We start from the raw sequence: 22,425 nt of genomic DNA on the forward strand, positions 1-22,425 counted from the left end.
AAACAGAACATTTCCACATCTGTAAAATTCTCCTTTCTCCTCCTCTACCTCCTATTGTTTTTATTATTTAGGTCGTGTGTGTGTGCACGAACTAAAGATTTCCATCACTGAATTTTCTCAGTGTAACTTTAGTAGAAATATCAAATATTTATAGAAAAAACCCAACTTCCTTAATATTAATAATTTTCAGAATGATTATTTAAGGTAACATCTGTGGTACTGATGATGTTTACCTCGCTGTCTTCATGAACTGTTTTTATGTGTCTGCAAAACTTTGGTATCATAAGAAAACATGACTCCCTCTCCATCAGGACTAAAAACTAAAAGTTCTCTTTTCACTGACTGAATGTTTGTGTTATGATTTTATAAAATTAAAGTGAGTGCATGAACTGCAGTAATAAATATTTTAGGACTTTTGATGTTGAAGATTTTCAAAGACAAAGAAAAATCTAAAGATGTCATTTCCTGGTTTTATCTTCAGTAGTAGATCCTTCACTCTGTCATCAGTGGAAACATTATTGCTGCAGAGCTCCACATTAACACTGTGAGAAGCATCCAGTTTCAAAGATGCTTTGTCTGTTTCATCATGTATAATGTTGAAGATGAGGATGATTTACAGCCTGAATCTACTGAATGAAAGCTGAGTTAAAGTCACACTCACTCTCTTCAACAGTGCAGCTCCATGTTCATCCACAGAGTGTTTCTCTGAGGAGGAAACACATTTACAATCAACTCTGAGGATTCAAACATCATCACACATCCAAGTAGAATCAGCCTTCAGACGACACAGATGATTTAAAAGAGAAAATCATGTGAAACTAAATAAAATGACATAAGAACCCAACAAAGAAACCCTCCATCCAGTCCAACCAAAGTAACTGGGGGTTCCCAGCTGTGATAATGAGAGAGGGTACACCTGCCCACCTCAGGTTTTAAAAAGACAGACAACCTTTCACACCCACATTTAATTTAGAACCAGCAATAAAGCCAACCAGCATGTGTTTGGACTGGAAACCAGAGCACTCTGAGGAAAAGCCTGCAGGCACAGGGAGAACATGCAAACTCCACACAGAAAGGTTCCAGCCAACCAGGAGGCTCAAACACACAACCTTCATGCTGTGAGGAGACAGTGCTAACCACTGCACCACCATGACACCACCAACACAAACACCTGTTGATGACACAGAGTTTACACTCATGCATGTTGGTCTTACCTCTGGATGCTGAGCTGCTCTCTGGTAACTTCTGCACCAGATCAGTTCTGTTCATGTACATGAAAACTTCTCTGGTCACCTCCACAGACTGCTGACCAAGTTTATCCACCATTAGATTCACTACATCTGCTCTGTTTGATGATGGACTCAAGCTATATAAGAAGGATACCAGATCCCTCCAAGGAATGATCGTCTGCAGGAGCCTCTTAAATTTCTTCAGCTCCTCATCACTCAAATCAATCAAAGTTTCTAAAATCAGATGTTTAACAGCTGCCATTGTTGCCACCTGGAACAATAAACACAATCACGGGGTCACATATTTACTTATTTATCTACCCAAACACAAGCTGCTATATACTGATTAGAGTTTATCAAAAAAGCGAAGAAATTATAAAACTGTGATCCTCTTTTTATGATTTTGAATAGTTTTTATTTTTATTTACAGGCTGCAGTTCTCCTCTCACTCTGTGCAGATAAAAACTGAAATATATCGAGCATATTTCCATGATTTCAGATTCTCTTTAATTCTTTATTGAATTTTGTAAGTAGAATAAAGTTTCCTGTTTAATCTGAAAGTGTTTGATGTTTTCAGATTTCTCTGTCCTGTTGAAGGACAAATGTACATGCTGACACTTCCTCAGCTCATCCTCAGTGGTAAAGACATCCTGACATTAGTGTTGGAGAAAATTACTGCTGAAGAAGTCAAACTGAATGAAGCTTCAGTTTGTCACAAACATCCAGCAGAAATCATGAGAAAAATGACTCAACATGAGAACTGATGATACTTTAGTACTCTGACTTTCAGCCTGCTGTCTTGTACTGAATCAGAGATGTGACATGACTCACTTTGTGGATCAGTGCAGAGCGTCGTTCATCCACAGAGTGTTTCTCTGAGGAGAAAAGTGCTCAAAGTCACTCATGACAAACACATTTAACAACTAACTGACAATTATTCAGGAAATATGACTTTGGAAAAATGGACAATATGCAGAATTACACTGAAACCTCCTCAGCAATAATAAACAGTATGAAGGAGTCATTTTTACTCCTCCTCACAAAGTATTTTTATTTAATCTGGTCTCATTTTTATATATTTATTTATATTTTCCTCCAGAACAGTCATAAAAAGCTAAAGATGTGTTTTCTTTCGTCATTATTACAAATAATATTATTTATAAAGTCAAAAAAGACTTTACTTAGAAGTTTATGAGACATAAAAATCAGTTTTATGACTTTAATGAGTTTTGATTTTGTTGTCTTACTTCGAGGCAGTGAGCTGCAGTCTGACAGCCTCTGAGCCAGATCAGTCCTCTTCATCTTCTTTAAGACCTCCATGGTCTTCTCCACTGACTGTTGGCCGTAAGTCTGCACCATCAGAAACACTGTGTCCTGCAGGTCTTTGCTCATGAGCCACTTCCATGAGACTAATGTGTTGCGTTCATCATAATAAATTTTTTCAATGGTCTGCTTGAACTCCTCTAGCTCCCGGTAATTCAGAGCATCCAGAGTTTCCAGCAGCAGCTCAATAACAGACTCCATCGTTTCTACCTGGAAAATTCAAAGAAAATGTTCATGAGATAAATGTGACATTTCTCACTTTCAGGTTTGTTTGTTTTCTCATCAACACTTTAGAAATGTATGTCTGTGAAGGTTCTCAGTCATCCAGGTCATCATAGTATAAAAGTTCAGCGTGTGCAGTGAGGTCGGTCTGCAGCAGGTCAGAAAAGTCCTGAACTTGTTAACAGAAGCAGAATAATTGTTAATCAGCTGTTTGTGATCATTGTGACAAATATGACCAATGACATCATCACCTTATGTGATGGATGATGTCATCTAAACACATCTACATTTCTAAAGTCCAAGGAGCTTGGAAAGAAAAGCGTCTGGACTTCTTTAAGTTGATTGAAGATGTTTCACCTCTCATCCGAGAAGCTTCTTCAGTTCTAAGGTCAAATGGTGGAGAGTCCCAGATTTAAACCCATACGCTTGTGAAGTGGCTGTTTGGTGTCTCCGATGTAGAAGTCTGGGCATTCGTCGCTGCACTGTACAACATACACCACATTGTTAAGTTTGTGTTTAGGAGTTTTGTCTTTCAGGTGAACCAGTTTGTGTCTGAGTGTGTTGCTGGGTCTGAAATGCACTGGGATAAAAGCTTCCTTTACATGTGTGTGTTCCTTCTTTTTCCCTTCAGGCTTAGAGGGAACATGTTCTGCCCGGTGGTGTAGGGTCCTGATTACTCCAAGTTTGTGTTCCAGAGGGTGATGGGAGTCAAGGAGGAGGTACTGGTCTGTGTGTGTGGACTTCTGGTAAACTTCAATGTTGAGGTTTCCATTTCCTTCAATGTGCACGGCGCAGTCCAGGAATGGCAAACAGTTATCCTTTGTGTCTTCCCTGGTGAACGTGATGTTCTTATCCACGGCGTTAATGTGTGCAGTGAAGGATTGCACTTCTTGTGTTTTGATTTTGAGATAAAACATTATGGGTCATTCCCACAACCCACAGCTTTACTGTGTTCCAGCAAAGTATCCAATAGCGATGACAACTCCTCCACAGTAGCAGGTGGGATTTTTTTTTGAGGACGGCTCCTTTTACCTTTCAATACGGATGGTCTGTTTATGTTTTGATCAAGAGCCTTTTTTGGGGCAGCTGAAGAGGAGAAGTCTATCTTATGGCCAACCTCTGGCTGTATCTTGGTTATATTACCAGGCAAACCCCAGTATGCAGGTTCATCTGTAACAGTCCTTGTGCCACAGATCCGCACTGTTGCTTCTACATTAAACAGAAGAGCAGCGACATGGCTGCAGGTCTCCATGACTCCGGCCATACAGGTGCAGTGGGCGGCTTCAACCTTCCCTGTGATGCTCACAGTGACCCATGGCTGCAATGCTGGTTCATTCAGTCTTTGAGAGTGCAGCACCTGAAACACACACAAAGTTCATTTAAAGACAAGAACTATGAGCCAAAGCCGACACAAATGTGTTTTATCTACTTTATCATAAATGTAACAACAAAGTGTTTAGAAAGTTAGCACATACATGTAATTTTCAATTTTTCTTTATGTGTCCATCTATAGAACGCTGCAGGTTATATTGTAAATCTGCCTGTTCTCTGTCAGAAACCTGCCTGCAGAAAATGAACCTAAAGTATGTAATGCAAGGATGTAATCACTTTAGAGATGGAGAAAGCATAAAGTTCGACTTTAAGTGACAATCATGGACACGTAATATGATAAGGAGATTCTGCAGGTCATTAATCAATGTATAAAACTAAAATAAAATGTATTTTTAGTGACACAGGACACAGACATTGAAGCAAGATATATAATTAGGATTATTTATAATAAACATTAATAAATAATTGCAATTTCTTTAACCATAAAGAATAACTAAATCCTTCAGGACAATGTCACATCAGTGCACTGAACTCACTATGTTATCCATCTAACAGCCTCCACATGTTCTCACTGTAATTTCCCCTCATGAATGAATTTATGCTGCACTAATCTGAATGTTTGCAGGGAAATCAAACGCATTTCACTCGCAGTACTCAAGCTGACTTACCTTTGTTTGAATGACGACGTACTCACAAATCTTGTACCCAATCTTTGGTGGATGTGTCCTTCCAGAGATTTATAATTGTGAAACTGGTTCACCTTGTATGCGCTGACTCCACAGACAAGGTACAAAAATCTATCAGGCTACATTGATAGCGGAAGGTCTTCAGGGTTTCTACTCGACGGCTGTATTTCATACGGGTCCACATTTCCACTGCACGCTATTTTCTGCAAGTAACGTCTCTTTGCATCCAGACGCAATCTGTCTCTGTACCATCCTTTCTCTTTTAAACTGCTTTTAAGCACAATTCTAGCAACCGTGCTTCCAACACAGTGTGTTTGTTTTGATTCGTGGCCCAGGAAGATGGCGCTGCGCTCCCACAATACATTGCGGCGTGAACGCCAAAGCCCTATAGGGGGTCCATTTTCCCTCTTGGAGGGACACTCCGACAGGGCTTAAATCTTTAACTCTCCACCATTTGACCCTAGAACTGAAGAAGCTTCTCGGATGAGAGGTGAAACATCTTCAAGCAACTTAAAGAAGTCCAGACGCTTTTCTTTAAAAGCTGCTTAGACTTTGGAAATGTGGAAGATGTGTTTAGATGACATCATCCATCACATAAGGTGATGATGTCATTGGTCATATTTGTCACAATGATCACAAACAGCTGATTAACAATTATTCTGCTTCTGTTAACAAATTCAGGACTTTTCTGACCTGCTGCAGACCGACCTCACTGCACACGCTGAACTTATCAAACTTTGACTTTTCCAATCAAAATCAAATCATTTGTTTCTATTGAAGATTTCTATCCTGTATTTATGAAATGAAAGCTGGATGATCTGAAGTCAGACAGATGTGACATGACTCACTTTGTGGATCAGTGCAGGCCAACGTTCATCCTCAGAGTGTTTCTCTGACAGAAAAGAAATATTTAAAGGTTCATTCATGACTGATTTAACATCAGTGTTAATAATCAGACACTTTGAAATAACTGATACTTTGATTTCATTCTGATGATCCTTGTAAGTTGGATTAATAACAACATTAAACTTGTTAACATGAAGTCATATTTGATGGAAAACTATCAAAGTGTGAGGAAATGATCCAGTTCTGTTTCATTCAGTAATTCTTCATCTTCTTCATCTTCTTCATCTTCATATCAATGAGTGTATTTATTGATTGATGTGTTTTCTGGACACTGACCTTTCTCTGTTTCCTCCACATCAAATCCTTCAGCTGATGATCCTGCAGCTGCAACACATTGAATACAAACTGTAACTACATCATACAGACACTGTGTGTGTCCTTTATGTGTGCTCATCCTGAGTATAACACTGAGTCCTGACAATAAAAAGCTTTAATATTTCACTTTCAGCTGTGCTGACTGAAGGCAGGAGGAGGCCATAGTTACACAATCACAGAGAAATCAATGAAAAGACTTTGAATCATTTACCTCATACAGGTCGTCTGTCTCCATAGTGGAGTTTAAATCAAAGCTAACATAAAGATCGATTTACAATACAAGACTGATATTAATCAGCTCAAAATGCAAAAAAAAATATATATATATATTTTCAAAGGAAAGAAGTTCAAAGAGCTTTAAAACAACATTTACTAAAGAAAGTCACTGATTCAATAACCTGAACAAATCTGTCTTATAGTTTGTACAACTTGAATGTGTTAATTTATCAACGTCTGTCAAAAATAAATCAGAGGAAACATTCTTTCATTTATAAATAATAATAAAGTTTATATTGTGACGTTCTTGTTGTGAGTTTTTCTGATTTAATTCTTTTGATTTTGTTTTCAGTTTGAGCTGTAATATTATGTTTTTAATACTTTTACACTCAGTTAAAAATAATCCCACCATATTTATTGACATTATTACAGAAACTCTGACAGATTATTTTCTCTTACCTTTGAGTCCTGAGCTGCTCTCTGACAGCCTCTGCACCAGATCAGTTCTCTGCATGTCTGTTAAAACCTCCCTGATCACCTCCACAGACTGATGACCACATTTATCAACCATATCATTCACTATTTCGCTTCTGTTAGTTCTCATGCTGATTTGTGGAAGACTCTTCTGAAAACGAGTGAACTGCAGGAACAACATGAACTCCTTGAGATCCTGATCACTCAAATCTTCCAGTGTTTCTAGAAGCAGATCTGTAACAGCTGCCATTGTTGCAACCTGGAAAATTCAAAGCAAACATTCATAAAGAAAAAATGTTTCCTCACTGAGAAAATTATAGATTTATGTTTTTGTAGCTGTTTTAAACTTTGAATGTTTTGAGTGACTTCTTTTATTTATTAAGATGTATTTATGTAAACACACTTTTTAATAATGTTTGGTTTTTAATCTAAAAACATTTCTGTGACAACTGTTTACTGTAAATGATGAAATTATGATTTTCAAACTGCATCTTATTGAATCAAAGCTGAACTCTGCAGAGTCAGACAGATGAGACGTTACTCACTTTATGGATCAGTGCAGACAGATGTTCATCCAGATGTTTGTCTGGAAAAATGAGAAAATAAAAGAAATAGAAATAAGTGTTTAATAAAAGCTAATCGAGCTTTAAAAAAATACAAAAAGATCAACAAAAAATTACATTTAAACCTGCTGAACATCATTTTCTGCCCCTCGTCAACAATGCTCTCTTTTCTCTGTAAATCTGAATGTTTCTAATATGAACTGAAGCAGAAACACTTTAAGAACCACTTTTATCATTTTAACGTTTTTCTTTATTATCTTACTTTGAGCTTCTGAGCTGCTGTCTGTCAGCCTCTGAGCCAGATCAGTCCTCCTCATCTTCTTTAAAACCTTCATGGTCTTCGTCACTGACTGTCGGCCAAAAGTCCTCACCATGAAAAACACCAAGTCCTGCATGTCCTGCATGTCTGACATCTTATACAGAATCATTGAGCCACCTTCTCTTCTCAGGATCTCGATGAAGTCTTTGACCTCGGTCTCACTCAGATCAGCCAGTGTCTCCAAAAGCAGCTCAATAAGAGACTCCATCGTTTCTACCTGGTAAGAACAGAGGTCACATGACAGCGATGCACAATTCAAATTTCTGTTTGATCTTTAGATAACCGAACATTGACATTGTGGTAAAAATAAATTTATGGTTAAATTCAAGTCTTTGTAAAAACCTTAAAAGATGACCTTTGATCTTCAGACATAAAGCTGCGTTTTTTTTTGTGGTCAGGATATTAAACCCCTTATGTCAAACAAGATATTTACGACCCCCAATAAAACGATTTATGACCTAGGAAGTAATAAAGGAAGTAATAAAAGTTGTTGGTACTCATAAAAATATATTATTAATAAAATTATGATATTAATAAAAATATCATATGATTAAAATTCTGATATTCCATATTTTCAATAATTCAAAACAACTTTTGATCATTAAAAGATCTTTTTTTTTCTAATAAAAGAGTGACCTAAAATGCCATCTGTTCGTGGGCCCCTGTGCGTTTGTGTGTATGTGAAAATCTGTTAACACATAGTTAAGTCCTTAGTTAAACCCGTGCTTTTGTAACAGCAGTAACAGTTTAATCCGAACTAGGAAATTCAGAATCAAAGTCTGAGTCACAAACTTTCACGGTCACCCCCCCTGACCTGGGGCAGACTGACAGAGGCGAGGCTGCCATATCGCGCCATCGGCCCCTCTGGACAACACCAGTAGGCGGTAGGGTACAGTGTCTTGCCCAAGGACACAACGACCAGGACAGAGAGCAGGGGGATCGAACCGGCAACCTTAAGGTTACAGATGAGCTTCCCAACCTCCTGAGCCACGGTTGCCTCCGAAATAAAAGTATATTTACAGTGGCCCCTAGAAACAAAGCACATACAAACGCTGAAGCACGTACAAACTCCAAAAGACAACAGAAGTGCTGCAGGATGCTAGGGGGCAGTGTTGAGCTTTTGTTACCTAGTGGCTACACAAGCCAGGAAGTACCAACGACCAGATTTGGTGTGTGGTAGTAACAGGAAATTTTTTTAATTTTTTTTATTATTTGAATATATATGAGTGCTTGTGTATAAATACACAAACAATTAATAATAATAATAATACTAATAATAATGGATTGCATTTATATAGCGCTTTTCAGGACCCCTCAAAGCGCTTTACAATACCACTATTCATTCACTCTCACATTCATACACTCACAATTCACATATGCTTTCAATTGTGTAATTTAAGTGATCTAGGTAGCTCTGTTTTAGAAGTTCAGTTAACGCTAGCAATATGTTTGTAGGTGCTTTTTCGAGTTTATACGTGCTTTGTCTCTAGGTGCCATCGTATATATTTATATGAAAACATTTATAAATAAAAACACTTTTTTTGTACATTAGTAATTCCTTTTGTGCATAATTTTATATTGTTGTTGATAATAAATTAATTAAAGCAACAAAACAACCCGAAGAGCCGGTTGGGAGCCGAAAGAGCCGGATCTTTTTAGTGAGCCGAGCCGAAAGATACGGTTCCCATCACTACTCAGCTCCCAAATGCTGCCTAGCTCCTTCAAAACTTTGCACCCACACCAGCTCCACCTTCGAGGCATGCCTACCTTCACTCGCTACTTTGGGGCGACCGTGGCTCAGGGGGTTGGGAAGCGCATCTGTAACCGGAAGGTTGCCGGTTCGATCCCCGGCCTCTCTGTCCTGGTCGTTGTGTCCTTTTACGTGACACTTTACCCTACCGCCTACTGGTGTTGGCCAGAGAGGCCGATGGCGCGATATGGCAGCCTCGCTTCTGTCAGTCTGCCCCAGGGCAGCTGTGGCTACAACCGTAGCTTGCCTCCACCAGTGTGTGAATGTGAGAGTGAATGAATAATGGCATTGTAAAGCGCTTTGGGTGCCTTGAAAAGCGCTATATAAATCCAATCCATTATTACCAATGAAATATCAGCAGGCGGGCCCCACACAGCAAATCGGGAACCCGTAGGGCTGGGCGATGTGACCCAAAATTCATATCTCGATATTTTTTAGCTGGATGGCGATATAAGATATATGTCTCGATATTTGTTTAAAGCCATAAAGTAAGAACAAAAAGAGAGTTCTTAGTCAAAGCTGTGTCCCAGATGTCACACAGGCACTTTTATTAACATACAGCATAGATGTACATGAAAAAAACTACTCAAAAATAAATTATGAGCATTTATTAAATAATGATGCTCCATAAATAAAAGAAAACGATGTTGTTTTGTGCATAACAAAGAGCTCACAATTGTGCAGTCAAAATGTAAACTAACAGACACTGAGCATAATAACAAAGACAGATTTCACAGCTGCTCTGTTCCCAAATTCTACTGCGTGACTGACAGCCTGGAGTTTGAAATCCGCTTCGTTACTATGTCTCTGAACAGGAGCCATTTGTGGTTTTTATACACACACAATACGGTAATATTACCTTGAAGCACAGTACGTATCACTCCGCGAGGCTCCTCGTAGCCGTAATGCTCCGACAATCCATCAAGCGGTGCAGCTCCGTAGCTTAGCAAAGTCGAACTAAAACATTTTTTGACAGATTGCTGAGCGCTGTGTATCACATAAAATCGTTTTGCGGTCATTAAGCACAACCAGAATTCATACATAAGGTGCGCTGTTAACTTTTTAGAGAATGAAATGATTTTAGGCTGTGCAGCCCCTGTGGGTTGCATGGCGTTAGTGGTTAGCTCATAAGCGTGGTTAGCTCGTTAACACGTTGACGGCGTGCAGCCCCACGCACGGGGCGATGCGCAGTAACTCGTTAAAGGAGATTTGCCGTGTCCATCTTGTCGCTACCTGCAGGTGAAGCGATGGGGGAGGAGGGGGAGTTGTGTTCAATGAAGGAGAGGCGAGTTCGAGTAATGCTGCGTAAAGACAAAAGTGGACGAAAGAGAGGCAAACTTGTGGCTCCACAACTATAATTATAACGTAACATAGACTATATCGATATAAAGGATATTGTCACATCTTATATCTCATATAAAAATATATCGATATTTTTAAAAAAACTCGATTTATCGCCCAGCCCTAGGAACCCGTCCGATTTTACGATCTCCCGCGGAGGTTCGGACTGCTTGGGAGCTCGCACAAAACCCCTGTCCCTAGCCAGATCAACAACTGGCGTCGTTTTCCCTCTGTGCATATCAATCGGTAAGTGTTAATCTTCCTGTCTAACTACATTTTTGCATTTCCTTTGACCATTCTGTCAATCCTTTCATTTAAAAAAAATATAACAATGGTTTGTAACACGTACAATATACTTTTTAAAAAAATATATAAAAACTCTAGTTTAAGTCCCGTGTAAGTTTATACATTACATGTCTACATCACCTATCATGGCCTCATCAGGTATCTCATATCATCTTGTTCATGTTATGTTATGCTCCTTTGATATTTTACTAGTTTCTGTGTTTTAAAACTCTTTTTGTTTTTCCTCTATATTTTTAGACTCTGATTTAAGCCAAATGTGTTAACCTGATCCCTGCGAAACACCAGCTCTGCGTCGATGTTGACTTCCACCAATGAGATATCAGAGCCGGGCTCCACATATCCAATCAGGAGCAGGACCAAATTTACGGCCTTCTCACGAGCGAAGCGCATCAACCAAGACAGCTTTGGAGATTTTGCAGACTCTCCAGAAATATACAAGTCCTTACCAACTGCTCTGCAACCCAGTGTTTCTTGTCCCCTCACCACATTCAAGCTTTTTTCCACGTAAAACATCGCTTTTTGAGATAGTTTTTATGAACCACCAAAAGAGCCATTTTACCCTCCAGTACAGAAGACTGCATTTGGATCTGAGGGCAGCAGCAGGGACAAATTTCATGGCTAGATAACTGTGAGTTATTGTGTCTTATGGTGAAAAGTACATAGTTTTGCAAGAGGCATACAAGCACTGTGGAAAAAGTAAAGGTGTGTAAGTTCTCTAAAACTGTTTTTGTGAACACTTTGCTCCCTACTCTATGCTTTGAAAATGTGATACATGTAATGTGATCATCAAAGAACATTATTTTTAAAAAACGTTTATTCTTATGCTTTGAAAGTATATCAGATTATCATAAAACACTTATTTGTATGTTATAATGTTTTTCTTACACCGTGTGTAATTTTTATAGAAACCTTGTTCATTGTATCAATGTGTTATTATCTATCTTTGATAAATAAAATATTTAATCTTGTATTTGTGTACTTTGTGGTTATTGGAAAAAAAAGATTGTGACATATTGCACTGATAAACACAGATGACCAAACAAAATGTTTGATGGAAAAAAGGAAACAAGTGTTACCAACGTTTAAATAAGAAAATGCATAGAGGAAACTAGCAGCCCTGAATCTGTATGTAAAACATGGAAACTTCATAGCAGTGATACTTGTTCATACATAGTTGCACTTATTCTTTGTTACAATACTTTACTGCTCCAATCAAACAACAAGATCTCATTTTAAAGTACATTTTTGGCCATCCTGTGATCTCATTTGCCATATTCTCTTAATATCTTAGAGCTATTTCCAGGGACAAGAATGTTGATGTTAGATTCTGTTTTAAATCAGGTTGTGATCTTAAAGTCACTCTCACAGCACTTATTTTAGAGTAATGTGCATCAGTTGTAATGTCATTTAAATTTCCAAACTGCCCTTTTCTCCAGTCAGGGTTATGGTGAAATTTAACTTGTTCTTTTGTGTAATTGCACATGGCCCATCACAGGACCCCTTATTAAGCTGTATAGCATAAGTTTCCAATTCACTTTTGTCAGAAAAACTTCACAATATGAGAAGTTACAGCACAGTTTCTCCAAATGTGTGCTTCTTTTTCAGTCAGGGTGCTTTTAGATCTACATAATCTACATTAGCTCATGTAGTAAAAGTACAATCAGTAAGTGTACTTAATCTTTTAGATTCCGAGCGAGTCTTGCATAGATCATGCAAACTATTTCATGGACCTTTTTTTTGTATAATGCATCAAACCTGTTCAAATCAGTTTATTTTCAATTTATCTGAACTAATCTAAAGACAAGCAACTCGTCTTTAGCTTCTGTGATGCATTTACTTCTCACACCTTAAACTAGATGTTACTCTTGTCAAACTTAACATGTCTCATGTTACCATCTTGTATTCCTAAAACTCAGCCTCAGTCTATGTCCTGCAGACTCTCAGGTGGAAACACCATTGATCTAGATATTCATATTAGATATTTTCCTTTAGTGATCTTGCTTTAGCAATCTCACATACTAATTATTCTGGGATTTTTTATGGTCAAACTATGTGATTTTCCAAATGTGTGTGGATTAAAATGACCATTCTCCGATGATCCAAATGTTGTGAATAAGAATCATTCAGGATTAACAACACAAACTGTTTCGATACCATTAACAGTGTTGTCTTATAGTTCTCACACGTAACCATTAGTTTTACAAACACATTCTTCTTCATCTCTGTTTACGTGGTTTTTATGAAACTGACTTTCAATAGTACAACTAGAGTCGAACTTTTCTTTGCTCTCCAGTATAAACGCAATAAGGCTTTAGTGGGATCGTGAGAGTTTGTGACTCAGACTTTGATTCTGAATTTCCTAGTTCAGATTAAACTGTTACTGCTGTTACAAAAGCACGGGTTTGACTAAGGACTTAACTATGGGTTAACAGATTTTCACACACACACACACACACACACACAAACGCACAGGGGCCCACGAACAGATGGCATTTTAAGCCACTCTGTTATTAGAAAAAAATCGATCTTTTAATGATCAAATTTTTTTTTTAATTATTGAAAATATGGAATATCATAACTTTAATCATATGATATTTTTATTAATATCATAATTTTATTAATAATATATTTTTATGAGTACCAACAACTTTTATTACTTCCTTTATTACTACCTAGGTCATAAATCATTTCATTGGGGTCATAAATCACTCGTTTGACATAAGGGGTTTAATATCCTCCAGATTCAGAGCAGAAAATAACCTCCATGAACATCTGGTGCTCGGTGGGGACTTGCTTGGATTAGTTTTTTATTTCTTGGCTCATTTTTTCCTCTTTTTGAGGGATTTAATTTTCAAGAACAGGTTTGTGACTCTGTTTTACTGCCTGACTGTAACTCTGTCAAAGACTGAGCTACAAAAACTGCAGTGAGTCTCCTGATTTTACAAACAGAGGGGAGCTTTAACTGCTCACATCTTTACTGATAAACAGAAAGACTTGAATTTAATCTGCTTTTCAAATGTAAATAAGATTTAATATTTCTATACCAATCATGTATAAAACTCATGTGTACGTGACACAGCTGCAGTTTGAATTTCATGTGTATGATTTCTGTTTAAGATGAAGATCATTTTCAGTCTTCACTTACTGAATCAAAGCTGAACTGTGTGAAGTCGACTGATGTGACGTTACTCACTCTCTGGCTCAGTGGAGGAAACTGTTTGTCTGAGGAGAAAAAAAAAGAAAAAAAGTTTATGCAGCTTAGATCATACTGCAAAATAGATTTTGAATCTCAAGAGTTTAGTTTTTCCTGGTTAAATAAACTTTAATGGATAAATAAAATATTAAAGTATCAAAGTATTAAAGTTATTACAGACACTCTAACAGATTATTTTCTCTTACCTTTGAGTCCTGAGCTGCTCTCTGACAGCCTCTGCACCAGATCAGTTCTCTGCATGTCTGTTAAAACCTCCCTGATCACCTCCACAGACTGATGATGAAGTTCATCCACCATCTGATTTACTAGTTCATCTATCCTGTTTGTATCCGTCTCTGTTTGTGGCAGGCCCGTTTTGAAGCAAGTGAACTGCAGCAACAAATTGAATTCCTCGAGATCCTTTAGATTCAAATGTCTCAGGATTTCCACAAGAATGTTTTGAACAGCTGTCGGTGTTTCTTCCTGAAAAATACAAAGGATTTATTAAGTTACTGTCATTTCACTGTTGGGAGATTTAAAGTTTGATTTCTCTGAACTTCCTCAGTGTCTCTGAAGTAGACATGTAGAGTATTAGAGCTGCATGATTATTGGAAAAATCAAAATCACAATTATTTTAATAAGTATTAATTTTTGTGACAGAAAGCTGTGCTGTTATGTAAACAGAACCTCCAAAAATTGATTCTGTTCATCTTGACGTAGCGTTTACAGTGGGAGAAATGTTTCGTCACTCATCCTTTTTTTTTTTTCTTCTTTGTTGCCTGTCCCGTTTGGCTCTTTTGCCATCAGAATTATTGTCAAAAGGCAAAGAAAGATGCCCAACGGATTTACTTTACCAAATGGACCATCCCAGCCTTGCCATAATGGTCTATTTGATTCGCCTTTTATTGTTTATTTTATTTTAACTTGCTAAATACAGGACAGACTTGACTGAGGAAAAAAAAGGGGAAAGAGGGAAAGAAAAACAGCGGGGAAGAGGGACGGTGATAAAGGGCAAAAAACAAAAACCAACAAAATAAGCAAACAAAAAATACATATATCAATCACCTGGATCACCTGTTGAGAAAGAAAAAAGAGAAAACAAGCAGAAGAAAAAGAGAGCAATATAATAAACAACATCATTACGACGATGTTGCAGGGCGATCGTGGCTCAAGAGTTGGGTGTTCGTCTTGTAATCGGAAGGTTGCCGGTCCGAGCCACCTGTTGCCTACTGGTGATGGTCAGAGGGGCCGATGGCGCGATATGGCAGCCTCGCCTCTGTCAGTCTGCCCCAGGGCAGCTGTGGCTACAACTGTAGCTGCCTCCACCAGTGTGTGAATGTGAGAGTGAATGAATAGTGGTATTGTAAAGCGCTTTGAGGGGTCCCGAAAAGCGCTATATAAATGCAATCCATTATTATCTATGGGAATATAACAGTAAATATTAAACATTATTGTGCAGCACGTAAGATCGACAGCGCAGAGTGTGCTTTGAGGTAGGAGCTAAAAAGGGTGTAGTTTGTGTGTGTGAGCACCCGTGTGTACACCTGTGAGCATGAGCGTGCTTGTATTTAACAGGTTCCTTCATGTAATGATCTGCTAGAGCAGACCTTCCCAAAGTGAGGGGCCGGCCCCTAGGGGGGGCGCAGTATGAAAGGGGGGGGGGGACAAAGCACAGCGCAGCCACAGAAACGCAAAGCAGGAGATGACGCATCGCTGAATACAGGGAGTGCAGAATTATTAGGCAAAGGAGTATTTTGTCCACATCATCCTCTTCTCATGCATGTTGTCTTACTCCAAGCTGTATAGGCTCGAAAGCCTACTACCAATTAAGCATATTAGGTGATGTGCATCTCTGTAATGAGAAGGGGTGTGGTCTAATGACATCAACACCCTATATCAGGTGTGCATAATTATTAGGCAACTTCCTTTCCTTTGGCAAAATGGGTCAAAAGAAGGACTTGACAGGCTCAGAAAAGTCAAAAATAGTGAGATATCTTGCAGAGGGATGCAGCAGTCTTAAAATTGTTCGATGATCACGCTTCAGAAGCTTTGCAATCAAGCGTTTCATTCAAAACAGTCAACAGGGTCGCAAGAAGCGTGTGGAAAAACCAAGGCGCAAAATAACTGCCCATGAACTGAGAAAAGTCAAGCGTGCAGCTGCCAAGATGCCACTTGCCACCAGTTTGGCCATATTTCAGAGCTGCAACATCACTGGAGTGCCCAAAAGCACAAGGTGTGCAATACTCAGAGACATGGCCAAGGTAAGAAAGGCTGAAAGGCGACCACCACTGAACAAGACACACAAGCTGAAACGTCAAGACTGGGCCAAGAAATATCTCAAGACTGATTTTTCTAAGGTTTTATGGACTGATGAAATGAGAGTGAGTCTTGATGGGCCAGATGGATGGGCCCGTGGCTGGATTGGTAAAGGGCAGAGAGCTCCAGTCCGACTCAGGCGCCAGCAAGGTGGAGGTGGAGTACTGGTTTGGGCTGGTATCATCAAAGATGAGCTTGTGGGGCCTTTTCGGGTTGAGGATGGAGTCAAGCTCAACTCCCAGTCCTACTGCCAGTTTCTGGAAGACACCTTCTTCAAGCAGTGGTACAGGAAGAAGTCTGCATCCTTCAAGAAAACATGATTTTCATGCAGGACAATGCTCCATCACACGCGTCCAAGTACTCCACAGCGTGGCTGGCAAGAAAGGGTATAAAAGAAGAAAAACTAATGACATGGCCTCCTTGTTCACCTGATCTGAACCCCATTGAGAACCTGTGGTCCATCATCAAATGTGAGATTTACAAGGAGGGAAAACAGTACACCTCTCTGAACAGTGTCTGGGAGGCTGTGGTTGCTGCTGCACGCAATGTTGATGGTGAACAGATCAAAACACTGACAGAATCCATGGATGGCAGGCTTTTGAGTGTCCTTGCAAAGAAAGGTGGCTATATTGGTCGCTGATTTGTTTTTGTTTTGTTTTTGAATGTCAGAAATGTATATTTGTCAATGTGGAGATGTTATATTGGTTTCACTGGTAAAAATAAATAATTGAAATTTGTTTTTTGTTAAGTTGCCTAATAATTATGCACAGTAATAGTCACCTGCACACACAGATATCCCCCTAAAATAGCTAAAAGTAAAAACAAACTAAAAACTACTTCCAAAAACATTCAGCTTTGATATTAATGAGTTTTTGGGTTCATTGAGAACATGGTTGTTGTTCAATAATAAAATTATTCCTCAAAAATACAACTTGCCTAATAATTCTGCACTCCCTGTATGTCTCCTGGTTAGAGGGAAACTCACTTCCTATGACATGCTCTGCCCCCCTCACCACTCTCTGGAGGGCATCACACTTCCCTATAGTGCAGCTTCTATTCCAGATGATACAGCAGCACAACCTGATGTCAGGTTCGTTTTGTTAGTCATTCCCAGTTTAGGTCACCTTGAGGTTTTGCTTTGCTCGCCGTATTTCTGCTTGTGCCACCTGTGTTAAAAAAAAGCTCGCTCACTTCCAAGCCAGTGCCTGCGTCTGGATCCTGTCTCACACTCATCACACGTCTGCCCCTGCAGCCGCGACACTTTCTAACTATTCTTTTAAGCTCCAGTACAGATCTTGCAAGCAGAACCGGGATGCAGATGGGTTGTCTAGACGACCACACCAACACTTAATGATACTTAGTCTAAAAAAGAACACGAGTGCATTAGTCGCTTCATAGACTCTCACCTGACTAATTCAGAGACCACTGAAGTGGTTAACCAAGATGTCATCCAAGCCATTTGCGAAAGCCAGCTCATTAAAATCCCAAATGACCGCAGTGCAAACGACTGTGGGATCACTCTTGTTGAGTCTTTGGCCATCTCTGTCGATGCCATTCCAGAAAGTTTTATTTCTGAGAATGAGCTAGGATTACCTACTGTTCCATCCTTGTCCCTTACTGATCTCAAGACCCAACAAAGAGCTCATCCATGCTACGTCCACACGTACCCGGGTATTTTTGAAAACGCAGATTTTTCTATGCGTTTGCACCTTTCGTCCACACGTAAACGGCGTTTTCAGTCACTGAAAACGGAGATTTCTAAAAACGCCTGCCAGGGTGGATATTTTCGAAAACTCCGTTTTGCATTTACGTGTGGACAAGAAAAGCGGAGAAAACGCAGCGTCAAAGGTGTGCGCCTTTTTTGACGTCACACTGTGCGCCACGTTATTGTTTCGGTGAAATGAATTTCTACAATACTGTTACTGTTAATTGTACTCTCTGTAGTGTTTAAATGCTTACATATACACACACAGTTACTGTCCCTCCACACATACGACTCGGTTCTGTTTCTATGCCCCATCTTTGTTTACTATTTCCTACCGAGGCTTCTAGACTTCTGATTGGCCAACATTTCTACGGTTAGGAATATATAGCCACCTGTTGCTTTGGCATGTTCCTAGCAGCGTTTTCCTTCATTTCTGCGTTTACGTGTGGACGGGATTATTTTTTTAAAACGAAAACGGAAAATCTCCGTTTTCAAAAATACCCGTGTACGTGTGGACGTAGCCCCAGTTATCAGAAAAGTTATCACGCAGATTGAACTAAGAGAATCGCCTCCTCCTGCAACCCGCAAAGAGCTTCCACAGCTTCCTCTTCTGTTACAAGAGCTGAGATAATTGGAACTCCACGATGAAATGCTATACAGGAGAAGCAGAATAGTGACCAGGTGACCTGTCAGTTAGTGTTGCCCAAAGAACTCAGACCCTTGTGTGCATAGATTTCATGAGTCTTGAGCCAGATAGCAGTAACATTAAAGACATTTTGGTTATGACCGACCATTACACTAAGTTTGCTGTTGCGATGCACACACCTAATCAGAAAGCTAAGACTGTCGCTTTTTCCTTACTTCCTGCGCCCCCGTGTGTGGCAGCCTGTTACAGCAACTCCGCTCATTCTGAGGTTCTTTCTTATCTCCTCTTTATTTTCTTGTAATTTTGTAACTAAAGTCTTAGCAATTAGATTCTGCAATCATGGACTACCATTTTGTGCTAGTCTTGGTTGTCTTTCTCTGTTTTGTTTGTTTTTTTCACTTTTTCCACCTGTGTTTGGGGACCCAGCGCATGGATCCTTTGTTTACAGTAGGGATCAGCTGTTAACGCTGCATCCCGCAGCAGTGCTGCTGGCGGACAGACACAACATTCCCAGCAAGCTGATGAGGAAATACGTGGTTGTAGTGCTAGGAGGGGCGCTGTCGCCTGAGAAGGAGACTTTATAGACCATCTCTCCCTTCTGTAATCACTGGAAATGTAAGATCGCTGCCCAATAAGATGGAGGAGCTCACATCGCTAACCTGGTCACAGAAGGAGTCCCGGCAATTTAGCATCATGATGCACATTCATTCTTCAGTCTCAGCTGACTGCAGGTTTCCTCAGTTTTATAAACAGTACATTTGCACAATGACTGAAACTAGCACCACTGAAGGAACAATAGGCTGGGAGGTCAGTTCCTTAATCTTAATTATGCAAATGCTTGTGGGATCATTTTATTGTTCATTACAGTATACCCGAGTGTTTTAACCAAGTCTAAACTGGTTAGAAAAAAAACCCTTTGTGTGGTCTCAGGCATTTAAAACATTAGCAATCCCATATCATCTAAGGCAGCGGTCCCCAACCTTTTTTTGCGCCACGGACGGTTTATGCCCGACAATATTTTCACGGACCGGCCTTTAAGGTGTCGCGGATATATACAACAAAATAAAACTAGTACCGGTACCGAAAAAAAAGAAGATTTATTCATAACACACGTGAAAAGACCCAGGAAAACCGAGTTAACGATAAAAACGATAACAAAATAACGCTGAAAACCGATAAAAACCCTGAAAACCATACATTTCACACCTGAGCCTCAACTCTCGTGCCCGGTACCAAACGACTCACGGACCGGTGCGGTCCGAGGCCCGGGGTTGGGGACCGCTGATCTAAGGGGTAACCCTGTTGAAAGATTCAACAGAACTTTGCTGAGCATGCTAGGATTGATTGATTTAGCTTTTAGGTTGCCTTTAAAAGCTGATAGGCCAAAATCACATTCCCGCTATGTTGAAGGTCTTAAAGCATGTCTAGAAGAGAGCTATAGGATTGGCTACTCAGAATACACTTAAAAGTGCAGGGAAGAACAAAGCCAGATTTGACTGTAAGATGATAGTTTCTCTCCTTGAGACTGGAAATAGAGTTTTAGTCAGCAATGTAAAACTGAGAGGTAAGCACAAATTAGCTGATAAGTGGGAAACTGACATTCATGTCGTTATGGTCCTGGGTCAGTGACCCAGTGTTTTTGAGTTCCATACTGTGACACATGTTGTGGATATGTACTGATAAGTGGTCAGAATTATAATATTTCTGACTGTGTGAAGCAAAATTTCCCCGATTCAAATCGAATAAAATCGATTATAGAAATCAGACGCGATACACAGCCGTAATATTCACTGAAGCAAGAGCTGGTAGCATCTGTGGTGCTGATGATGTTTACCTCGCTGTCTTCATCAACTGTTTTATGTGTCTGCAAAACTTTGGTATCACAAGAAAACATGACTCCCTCTCCATCAGGACTAAAACTAAAGTTCTCTTTTCACTAACTGAATGTTTGTGTTATGATTTTATAAAATTAAAGAGAGTGCATGAACTGCAGTAATAAATATTTAATGACTTTTGATGTTGAAGAATTTCAAAGACAAAGAAAAATCTAAAGATGTCATTTCCTGGTTTTATCTTCAGTAGTAGATCCTTCACTCTGTCATCAGTGGAAACATTATTGCTGCAGAGCTCCACATTAACACTGTGAGAAGCATCCAGTTTCAAAGATGCTTTGTCTGTTTCATCATGTATAATGTTCAAGATGAGGATGATTTACAGCCTGAATCTACTGAATGAAAGCTGAGTTAAAGTCACACTCACTCTCTTCAACAGTGCAGCTCCATGTTCATCCACAGAGTGTTTCTCTGAGGAGGAAAGACATTTACAATCAACTCTGAGGATTCAAACATCATCACACATCCAAGTAGAATCAGCCTTCAGACGACACAGATGATTTACAAGGAAAAAAAATAACAAAACATGCAGTAAATGTTAATAAATGGGGAGAGTTAGTAAATGTTACAGTAGTCACAGAGAGACCGAGTACATCTGTCCATACTGGATAATAGACAAACATCCATCCATCCATTCGCTTCCGCCTATCCTTTTCAGGGTCGCGGGGGGCGCTGGAGCCTATCCCAGCTATAGACAAACATCTACAGCTAATTTATAACCACCAATAAATTCAATGATCATCTGATGATATCAGTAAGTCAGATTATTTAAATTAGAGTACTGATCTCGTTTTCAGAGATTTTATATTGTTGATGACACAGAGTTTACACTCATGCATGTTGGTCTCACCTCTGGATGCTGAGCTGCTCTCTGATAACTTCTGCACCAGATCAGTTCCGTTCATGTGCATGAAAACTTCTCTGGTCACCTCCACAGACTGCTGACCAAGTTTATCCATCATCAGATTAACTATATTTTCTCTCTCTGATGATGAATACAAACTCATTGAAGAATATGACAAGTTTTTTAAATGAAAGATGCTCCATAGGATCCTCTGAAATTCCCGAAGCTCCTTGTTTGGCAAATCATTTAAAGTCTCTAAAAGCAGATGTTTAACAGCTGCCATTGTTGCCACCTGGAACAGTCAACACAATCATGGGACAAATATATAATTATTCATTTACTCACACACAAGCTGTTATATTGATTACAGTATGTTTATCAAACGTTGTGAAGAAACTATAAAACTGTGATCCTCTTTTATGATTTTGAATAGTTTTTCTCTTTAGTTACAGGCTGCAGTTCTTCTCTCACTCTGTGCAGATAAAAACTGAAATATATTCATGGAGAAAATTTCCATGATATCAAATTGTCTTTAATTCTTTATTAAATATTTGTAAGTAGAATAAAGTTTCCTGTTTAATCTGAAAGTGTTTGATGTTTTCAGATTTCTCTGTCCTGTTGAAGAGTCAGGACAAATGTACATGCTGACACTTCCTCAGCTCATCCTCAGTGGTAAAGGCATCCTGACATTAGTGTTGGAGAAAATTACTGCTGAAGAAGTCAAACTGAATGAAGCTTCAGTTTGTCACAAACATCCAGCAGAAATCATGAGAAAAATGACTCAACATGAGAACTGATGATACTTTAGTACTCTGACTTTCAGCCTGCTGTCTTGTACTGAATCAGA

General features: G+C 39.2%; 1 protein-coding gene across 11 annotated transcripts in view; it reads right to left on the reverse strand.

Annotated features, from left to right (window-relative positions):
- Positions 1-22,425, reverse strand: part of LOC116330579 — a 285,981-nt gene that overhangs the window by 42,553 nt on the left and 221,003 nt on the right. For 9 of the 11 annotated variants that reach the window (XM_039620038.1, XM_039620034.1, XM_039620037.1 and 6 more), the window contains 13 exons: positions 21,585-21,870; positions 21,102-21,145; positions 14,382-14,658; positions 14,128-14,204; positions 7,529-7,802; positions 7,249-7,289; positions 6,689-6,962; positions 5,975-6,022; positions 5,641-5,684; positions 2,477-2,762; positions 2,061-2,104; positions 1,215-1,500; positions 662-705 (listed from right to left, as the gene is read on the reverse strand). The exons of 1 other annotated variant lie outside the window; for it this stretch is intronic. In XM_039620038.1, coding sequence (XP_039475972.1) covers positions 662-705; positions 1,215-1,500; positions 2,061-2,104; positions 2,477-2,762; positions 5,641-5,684; positions 5,975-6,022; positions 6,689-6,962; positions 7,249-7,289; positions 7,529-7,802; positions 14,128-14,204; positions 14,382-14,658; positions 21,102-21,145; positions 21,585-21,870 — 2,025 coding nt within the window. The remainder of the gene's footprint in view (positions 1-661; positions 706-1,214; positions 1,501-2,060; positions 2,105-2,476; positions 2,763-5,640; positions 5,685-5,974; positions 6,023-6,688; positions 6,963-7,248; positions 7,290-7,528; positions 7,803-14,127; positions 14,205-14,381; positions 14,659-21,101; positions 21,146-21,584; positions 21,871-22,425) is intronic. One more of the 11 variants, XM_039620039.1, reaches the window with a different exon arrangement.

Source organism: Oreochromis aureus, linkage group 11 (assembly GCF_013358895.1).
Source record: "Oreochromis aureus strain Israel breed Guangdong linkage group 11, ZZ_aureus, whole genome shotgun sequence".
NCBI lineage: Eukaryota > Metazoa > Chordata > Actinopteri > Cichliformes > Cichlidae > Oreochromis > Oreochromis aureus.